Source organism: Tachysurus fulvidraco, chromosome 9 (assembly GCF_022655615.1).
Source record: "Tachysurus fulvidraco isolate hzauxx_2018 chromosome 9, HZAU_PFXX_2.0, whole genome shotgun sequence".
NCBI classification, from domain to species: domain Eukaryota; kingdom Metazoa; phylum Chordata; class Actinopteri; order Siluriformes; family Bagridae; genus Tachysurus; species Tachysurus fulvidraco.
The window spans coordinates 1,566,914-1,576,913 of record NC_062526.1 but is presented as its reverse complement, the minus strand read 5'-3'; the positions used below and the strand labels follow the sequence as shown (position 1 = coordinate 1,576,913).

The window sequence follows — 10,000 nt, the reverse complement described above, 5'->3', positions numbered from 1 at the left end:
TATCAGTCTGTCTCTCATCTGTCTCCCTCTCTCAGCGGTCTCTCTATCAGTCTGTCTCTCATCTGTCTCCCTCTCTCAGCGGTCTCTATATCAGTCTGTCTGTCTCTCATCTGTCTCCCTCTCTCAGCGGTCTCTATATCTCTCAGCTGTCTCCCTCTCTCAGCGGTCTCTCTATCAGTCTGTCTGTCTCTCATCTGTCTCCCTCTCTCAGCGGTCTCTCTATCAGTCTGTCTCTCATCTGTCTCCCTCTCTCAGCGGTCTCTCTATCAGTCTGTCTCTCATCTGTCTCCCTCTCTCAGCGGTCTCTATATCAGTCTGTCTGTCTCTCATCTGTCTCCCTCTCTCAGCGGTCTCTATATCTCTCAGCTGTCTCCCTCTCTCAGCGGTCTCTCTATCAGTCTGTCTGTCTCTCATCTGTCTCCCTCTCTCAGCGGTCTCTCTATCAGTCTGTCTCTCATCTGTCTCCCTCTCTCAGCGGTCTCTCTATCAGTCTGTCTCTCATCTGTCTCCCTCTCTCAGCGGTCTCTATATCAGTCTGTCTGTCTCTCATCTGTCTCCCTCTCTCATCGGTCTCTATATCTCTCAGCTGTCTCCCTCTCTCAGCGGTCTCTCTATCAGTCTGTCTGTCTCTCATCTGTCTCCCTCTCTCAGCGGTCTCTCTATCAGTCTGTCTGTCTCTCATCTGTCTCCCTCTCTCAGCGGTCTCTCTATCAGTCTATCTGTCTCTCATCTGTCTCCCTCTCTCAGCGGTCTCTATATCTCTCAGCTGTCTCCCTCTCTCAGCAGTCTCTCTATCAGTCTGTCTGTCTCTCATCTGTCTCCCTCTCCTAGCGGTATCTTTATCAGTTTATCTGTCTCTCAGCTGTCTCCCTCTCTCCCTCTCCCAGTGGTCTCTCTATTAGTCTGTCTGTCTCTCAGCGGTCTCCCTCTCTCCCTCTATCAGTAGTCTCTTTATCGGTCTGTCTGTCTCTCAGCTGTCTCCCTCTCTCAGCTGTCTCCCTCTCTCCCTCTCTCAGCTGTCTCCCTCTCTCAGCGGTCTCTCTATCAGTCTATCTGTCTCTCAGCTGTCTCCCTCTCTCCCTCTCCCAGCAATCTTCCTCTTTACTGTCTTCCTCTTGTAAAAATCCTTCAGTTTCAGATTCTTCACACAGTTTTATATGCAAAATTAAAATGCAAAAGATTTTTGTTCTGAAGGTCGCACCAGCAGGGGCTTAAAAGTAATTAAACAAACGTTGACTTTGCAACAGACTGGCGCTGGATTTCCTGTTCTGGACAGAAGGGTGTCTGATCTAATCTGATCTGGACAAATGTGTCTGATCTAATCTGATCTGGACAGAGGGGTGTCTGATCTGATCTGAGGGGTGTCTGATCTGCTCTGGACAGAGGGGTGTCTGATCTGGACAGATGTGTCTGATCTAATCCGATCTGGACAGAGGGGTGTCTGATCTGATCTGAACAGAGGGGCGTCTGATCTGCTCTGGACAGAGGGGCGTCTGATCTGGACAGAAGTGTGTCTGATCTGGACAGATGTGTCTGATCTAATCCGATCTGGACAGAGGGGTGTCTGATCTGATCTGAACAGAGAGGCGTCTGATCTGGACAGAAGTGTGTCTTATCTGGACAGAGGTGTCTGATCTAATCTCATCTGAACAGAGGGGTGTCTGTTCTAAGCTGATCTGGACAGATGTGTCTGATCTAATCCGGTCTGGACAGAGGGGTGTCTGATCTGATCTGGACAGAGGGGTGTCTGATCTGGACAGAGGTGTCTGATCTAATCTCATCTGAACAGAGGGGTGTCTGTTCTAAGCTGATCTGGAGAGAGGGGTGTCTGATCTGATCTGGACAGATGTGTCTGATCTAATCCGATCTGGACAGAGGGGTGTCTGATCTGATCTGGACAGAGGGGTGTCTGATCTGGACAGAGGTGTCTGATGCAAATAATAAGACGGTGATGGTAAGTAATATTTTTCTTCTTATATTCCTGTAACATTTTTCAAATAGAGGTCTGTAACTCAAATCTATTTGAAGACTCTTTGTTTGTTTGTTTGTTTGTTTGTTTGTTTGTTTGTTTGTAAAGCTTGTGTGTGATTTGAGGTGGTTTTAAGGCTTGGTGGATTTGTTGATTTGAGAAGAGGAAGCAGGTTTAATTCATCCTGATTGTAAACACTTCTGTAGTCAGATTTAAGGTGAGGATGTGATGTGAAGGACAACAGACAGGACAACAGACAGGAAAACAGACAGGACAATAGACAGGACAACCGACAGGACAACAGACCTCCATGCGATGGATGGCGTCTGTGAGCAGCATCGCTACGTCTTCACCTTCACAACCGCTGGCCTTAAAGCCCTTTGTCCACTTCAGCAGAATGCCCTGGAACACAGAGAGAGAGGATGTGATGACGTATGAAAAACACACACACACACACACACACACACACACACACACACACACACACACACACACACACACACACACGTTGACATGTAAGAGCTCAGGCGGAACGATCGCACGCTCATGCTTTCCAGTCCATTAGCTCGTGCTCTCCCCGACGCTCGAGTGCCTTCTGCTCCGCCTTTCCTCCATCTATTCACTTTCCTCTTCCTCAGATGCTTCAGCAGCATCCAGACGGCGTTCGGCGTGCTCACTAACCACATGACCAGGGTTTATTTCCAACAAAAAATACAAATGATTCAATGAAATTATACAAATTCAAATCATTTTATGGTTTGGAGGAAAAACAAGAGAACAAGAAAGAGAAGAAACTGTACAAGCAAAGACAAGACGTTGAGTAATGGACATGATTTACACGCTCGCTGCGATCCACCTGCTTGGCCGCTGGCTCTCCGGTCGACTTCGGGTTAATTTACAGCACCAGATCTAAAACAGATCTCAGTTCTGATCATAATTTTGGCTTTAAATGAGACTAAATACCCTCCGGGTCCCGGTCAAGGAGTCACTTGAAAGCAAGGAGTGAATCACCTGAGGCAAGCGAGTTTAAAAGAGAATCGTTTGACTCCTACATTCTGCAGGCAAGAATCGTTTCAGAAAGTCAAAGAGTCAAGAAGAGAACTGCTTGAACTGTAGCTACAGATCAACAACAGTCACGTCAACCAAGGAGTCAAGGAGTCAAGGAGTCAAGGAGTCAAGTAGGTGATGAGATAAATCATAGTTACAGTGTGGGGTTAGAAAAAGTCACTTCAAGCAAAAGACTCCTTCTAGAGAATCAAGAGTCAAGTAGGGAATCAGACGAATCGTAGTTATAGAGATCGCTTGAAAAGAAAAAAAAGGAGTCAAAAGAGTCATATCGTTTAAGGAGTCGTTTGAGAAATGTGAGACGCACCTAACTCTTCAGACTGAAGTTTAAATGGTTGCAAAAAAAAAAAAATGATAAAAATGGGGCAACGGTGGGTGAAGCGGTGAAGGCTCTGGGTTGTTGATCAGAGGCTCAGGGTTAAAGCCCCAGCACTGACAAGCTGCCACTGTCAGGGCATTAAGCAAGGCCTTTAACCCTCTCTGCTCCAGGGTGCTGTATCATAGCTGCCCCTGCGCTCTGACCCCAACCTCTGAAGTTAGTATATGTAAAGAAATGACTTTCACAGTGCTGTAATGTAAATGTGAGATTGTAGCCACACACACACACACACACACACACACACACACACACTAACACACACAACACAGACACACACACACACACACACACACACACACACAGACACACAACACACACACAGCACACACACATCACACACACACAGCACACACACATCACACACAGCACACACACCACACACACACACAACACAGACACACAACACAGACACACACACACAACACAGACACACACAAAACACACACACACAGCACAGACACACACACACACAACACAGACACACACAACACACACACACCACACACACACACACATCACACAGCACAGACACACACACACAACACAGACACACACACACAACACAGACACACACACACACACAACACAGACACACACACCACACACACACACACCACAGACACACACACACACACACACACACACACCACACACAGAGCACACACACACACCACAGACACACACACACACCACACACACCACAGACACACACACACACACCACAGACACACACACACACCACAGACACACACACACACACACCACAGACACAGACACACACACAAAACACAGACACACACACACACACACACAAAACACAGACACACACACACACACACACACCACAGACACACACACACCACACACAGAGCACACACACACACACCACAGACACACACACCACAGACACACACACACACACACACACCACAGACACACACACACACACACCACAGACACACACACACACACCACAGACACACACACACACCACAGACACACACACACACACCACACACACACACAACACAGAAAAAGACTTTCACAGTGCTGTAATGTAAATGTGACAAATAAAAACTTCTATTCATTGGAGAGAGTCAAGGAGACAAGAAGGGAATCACTTCAATCACAAGTAGCTTTATAATTTTTAGTACCGAGTGGTCCGAGAAAAAACTTTTTGGTCGTCAGGGGACAAATAAAAACGACAGAGTCGGAGCAGAAATCACGTTAACGTAAGTACATTTCATTACACGACGCTGCGCAGGATTCCTCGGACGATGGATTGCATGTGAGAGACATTTAATCTGTGGAGTCCAACACATTGCCCTTTTTTTTGCCCCTTTGACAACACAAGTCCTTTTTCTCTACATAATCCCCTTGCTTAGGGGAACAAAAGTAATTTAGCACTTGGCTACCCTCTGGTTACTTGGCCAGCTGATTATCTCACACACAAGCAGGTTAACAAAATGCCCAGGAAGCGAGGCTGGAATTATTATGCATTTGGAATCTAATGCTATTTGTTGTTATCTCTGACCAGACATGTGCTTTGGGCCACTGTGAGGTAAAGCAAGTTGGGTAAATAAATAAAAACCAGGGGCACGAGACCAAGTGTCAAGGTGAAGAGAAGCGATTGATATCGACGTAACAGAAAATCAGCGAGGAACCCTGAAGAACATGCACACGACGCCTTTAATAGTATTTTTCATCATGGGTTGTTAATTCTCCGTTAATCTCAGCATGGAAACCTTTTAAAAAAGCTTTGGACATAAGATAATATCTTGCTTTGTGTGTGTGTGTGTGTGTGTGTGTGTGTGTGTGTGTATATATACCTTGTTCAATCCAGCTTGGTGGCAGGGGAAAGAGAAGGTGAATCCCAGAGGTAACGACGCACCCTTCATTCCCATGTACTCCAGGAAGTCAGCGATGCAGTGGACGATGTGGTCAAACAGCTGTGGGGACACACGTATTACATCATCGAGTTTTCATCTAACAAAACAAACGTACACACGTTTTCGGCTGTTTACCTTTTTAACGAAATAACAACAAAAATAAGAAGTAACGATATCCGCCGTAAACCCGTCTCTATAGAACACAAGCTTTGGTTGCTAAGCAACGTAAAAAAAAATAAAACAAGATCATCACTACAGTCACAGCAGATATCGAGAGACTGACCACACCTTCAAAAACACAGCTCAGCCAATCAGAGTTTAGAACCAGACCCGTCTCTCATCACGCCACGACGCTGTAGGGTTCTATATTCTGATTGGTCAGAAGGTTAAACGTTCGTTCGGAATCGCGACGAAAATGACGCGCGAGGAGACGTTTATTTAACGCATACAGAAGGATTCTCCTGTGTCAGTGAAGCATTCATGAGGAAAAAGAAAAGAAAAAAAAAATCAAGAAAATTCCTCTCAGGGATTCAAGCTCTTGTCACTTTTTTGTGGTCAGAACTAATTAAGCGATATCGCACAGAGAGCGGAGTTATTCTGAACATCCGCCGTAGCTAATCGCGGGACAAACACACGATAGCGAAGGTAAGGCTGCTTTTACACACAAGAAATTAACAACGGATAAGTGTCAATTTAGACACAGTACACGTATAATAATAGAAGTTTTTTTTTTTTTTTTGCTCTGCTAGCGGAAATCGATCCCGTAGAAGCCACACCCACTGAACATCGGTTAGCTAGCTAGTTCACATCGAGTCATACATTTTTTGTTATTGGTGATCCCAATGAATCGGTCTTTCCTTCTGCCTTCCATCTTCATCTGAAAAGATTTCAGATTTTAACTTTCGTAAAAACGTATATTTGTGAAAACAGAATCGCTGCCTCGTTTGCCTCAGAATCGCTGCCTCATCTGCCTCATTTGACTCAGTTTTTACACCCGGTCACTTCGTGTGTTGTCTCTGATCCGATAGCTGTCTGATTTGTTAAAACTGTCCCATTTACATCAGGCCACATAAACGCGTCTCGGCGAATCAGATATCGATCCGATCTTTCTGCTCCCGCCCAAAATGCTAATATATTTGCCCTCATTTCCGGGGTAACTGTAACAGAACACACACTTTGGTGTATGCAGTTTTCAGAACGCGATCGAAAAGTAGACGTAAAAACTGGTTACGACGTTTATGCTACAAAAAACAGCGTTTACTGTTTGCTGCGTTTTCGCTGGCGGCAGCAGCGCGTTTTAAGCCCCGACGAGACGCCTGGGTGAAAGATCACCTGCGAGTGACGTACTTCCGTTTGGGAGGAGTTTAGCGCTGACGTATGTGGCTCAAACAACCACATTCATTTACACCTGTCCAGTTTCATCTGTAACGCGTCCCAGACCACCTCCTGAAGGGGTTTGTACCATCGGGTTTATATCCGTCTCCAAAACGTTTCGGAGGGCATTTAGACCTGGACTTTTTACCATCGGGTAGATATCTGATCACAGAACACACAGGAAGTGACGAGGGGTAAAAAGCCCCACGAATTCTAATGTAGTGACCATTTCATTGGGAGTGGAATTTTACAAGGCGAACACAGTCAAGTGAAACAGGACAGAAATACGTTCAGAAGGCCGCAGGAGAACTCCAGCAACTTGCTGACAAAAGTGGAATTGAACATAAATAATCCCGGTAAGAGAACGTAATTAACAGCCTGTCCTCCTCTCGTCCTCGGGGCTTTAGGTCTTCAAGCCTCTCAACATTTCACTTTACTGAAAACTCTCAAAATCAATCAAACGTTGTCTCATGTTGCTGGTTATCCAAGAAAGAACGACTCTGTAGTCTGTGCCGCGGCGGCCTCGGTTCCATCCAACGCGAGCGACTCGTCCTGAGACCTTACGCACAGGGGCTTAATAAAGATGGAGAAGGAAACGAGCGCTCTTCCGTAGCACTTCACGCCTCCTGTCTCTACTCCATGTGTAATTTGAGCACGAGAGCTCTCGTCTGAGCCTGAGAGACCGCTCAAACTGGCCCACGGTGCATTTTCGGGCCGAGAGATTGCTGAGAACTTTATGCAAGCGCACATTAATGATATGTAAGAGATGTTCAGGAGGTCCTTAAGCACTCTGATTGTACTCTGTGGAGCATCCTGACCTTTATCAAGTACACGCCGAAATCACACCAGCACGTAGGACACGGAGCCGCCGCTAGTAAACACGGTCGCGCGGGATGTCGAAATCACTGCAAGCTTTCGTAATGAGCTCCAGGGTGAGTGGAGAAAAGCCCGAGGCTGCACCACTTTAAAAGCTTCCTACTTCTGTAGATGTGCATGTGAAGTGTGTTAGGAAAAGATTTAAATATCTGGAGGGAACCTTAAACAGTTTCTCTGGAACATTCTTCTCAAACTTTTCTGTATAAGACACGTGCAGTCTTTATAAAACTGGCCCTGTATAAACTAGGAGAGAAAAAACGATTACCTAAAGTGTCACCAAAGGACATTATTTTGAAGAAATTCAAGCTGTGAACAGTGTGTGTGTCCTGTGAAGTGTGTGTCCTGTGAACAGTGTGTGTCCTGTGAAGTGTGTGTCCTGTGAAGTGTGTGTCCTGTGAACAGTGTGTGTTCTGTGAGGTGTGTGTCCTGTGAACAGTGTGTGTCCTGTGTACAGTGTGTGTCCTGTGTACAGTGTGTGTCCTGTGTACAGTGTGTGTCCTGTGTACAGTGTGTGTCCTGTGTACAGTGTGTGTCCTGTGTACAGTGTGTGTCCTGTGTACAGTGTGTGTCCTGTGTACAGTGTGTGTCCTGTGAACAGTGTGTGTCCTGTGAACAGTGTGTGTCCTGTGTACAGTGTGTATCATGCTCTGTAATTAATTATTCGCTCCTAAGCGCTAAATGCAGAAAGACAAATGCAGGAGTTATTTTTCTGTCCTTTAACGTTTCGCACGGTCTTTATTGTCCTCACAGTTTTTATGGTCCTCCCGGTCTTTACGGTCCTCATGGTCTTTACTGTCCTCACAGTTTTTATGGTCCTCCCGGTCTTTGCGGTCCTCATGGTCTTTACGGTCCTCACGAGTCTTTACGGGCCTCACGGGTCTCTACGGTCCTCACAGTCTTTACGGTCCTCACTGTCTTTACGGCCCTCACTGTCTTTGCGGTCCTCATGGGTGTTTATGGTCCTCACGGTCCTCACATTCTTTACGGTCCTCACGGGTCTTTACGGTCCTAACGGTCTCTACAGTCCTCAGGGGTCTTTACGGTCCTCACGGTCTCTACAGTCCTCAGGGGTCTTTACGGTCCTCACGGTCTCTACAGTCCTCAGGGGTCTTTACGGTCCTCACGGTCTTTCTCACGTCCGTTTCTGTGTGTTTATTTGCATGGTGTTAGAAGGCTGTAATTTATAGGAAGGAGAGAGCCGTACCTCTTCCCCTGTGCCCTGCATGATGTCCTGTGAGATGGTGTAAATCTTATTGTGCATCTCCACACTGCGCCGTTTCCCGCTGCGCACTCGAACCAGCAGCACACGGAAGTTCGTCCCACCGAGATCCAGTGCCAGGAAATCTCCATGCTCTAAGGAATATAGAGAAAACTGATTTAGTATTCTCTCTCTCCATCACACACACACACACACACACACACACACACATACACGCGCACACACATACACACATATACAAATTCATTTAACTAAATAATTAAACAGGTGTAAGGTGTTATCAAGAAAGTGGGTGTGGCCTATGGGCCTTTCAACCCCAGTGAAAGAGGTGTGGCCTCCTGCCTGTTTGTTTCAGTGAAGGATGTGAATGTGGTCTCTGTGTCAGTCACAGTAAAGGAGGTGTGGCTTATGTTTTTGCCAGTACCAATAAAGGAGGCAGACTGTATCTGCAGATTTAAAGAAGACGATGGGCGTGACCTCTACACCCACCGGCTCCAGAAAATGGGGCATGGTCTCTGTACATGAAGAAGTTGGGTCTGGTCTCTATGCTCATCAGGCGTGGCCTCTCTGCTCCTGACTTCAGTCTTCAGTGAAAGAAGGTGTAGATTCTTCCGTCTCAGTAAAGGAGGTGTGGCCTGTACCAGACAGTCCTCGTCAAGAAGGCGTGTCCTCTGTACCAGACGGTCCTCATCAAGGAGACATGTCCTCTGTACCTGACAGTCAATGTCAAGTGGGCGTGTCCTCTGTACCTGACAGTGAATGTCAAGGAGGCGTGTCCTCTGTACCTGACAGTGAATGTCAAGGAGGCGTGTCCTCTGTACCTGACCGTCAATGTCAAGTAGGCGTGTCCTCTGTACCTGACAGTCAATGTCAAGTAGGCGTGTCCACTGTACCTGACAGTCAATGTCAAGTAGGCGTGTCCTCTGTACCTGACCGTCAATGTCAAGTAGGCGTGTCCTCTGTACCTGACAGTCAATGTCAAGTAGGCGTGTCCACTGTACCTGACAGTCAATGTCAAGTAGGCGTGTCCTCTGTACCTGACAGTCAATGTCAAGTAGGCGTGTCCTCTGTACCTGACAGTCAATGTCAAGTAGGCGTGTCCTCTGTACCTGACAGTCAATGTCAAGTAGGCGTGTCCTCTGTACCTGACAGTCAATTTCAAGTAGGCATGTCCTCGTATCCAAAAGTCCTCGTCCAGGAGGCGTGGCTTCAGGAATTGAATCCTTGGG

At 46.7% G+C, this 10,000-nt stretch overlaps 1 protein-coding gene across 1 annotated transcript in view; it reads right to left on the bottom strand.

Moving 5' to 3' along the window:
• hk2 (hexokinase 2) overlaps positions 1 to 10,000 on the bottom strand; it is a 37,961-nt gene that overhangs the window by 5,288 nt on the left and 22,673 nt on the right. The window contains exons 11-13 of the mRNA XM_027168855.2: positions 8,757 to 8,905; positions 5,243 to 5,362; positions 2,276 to 2,371 (exon numbers count right to left, since the gene is read on the bottom strand). Of these exons, the coding sequence (XP_027024656.1) occupies positions 2,276 to 2,371; positions 5,243 to 5,362; positions 8,757 to 8,905 (365 nt within the window). The remainder of the gene's footprint in view (positions 1 to 2,275; positions 2,372 to 5,242; positions 5,363 to 8,756; positions 8,906 to 10,000) is intronic.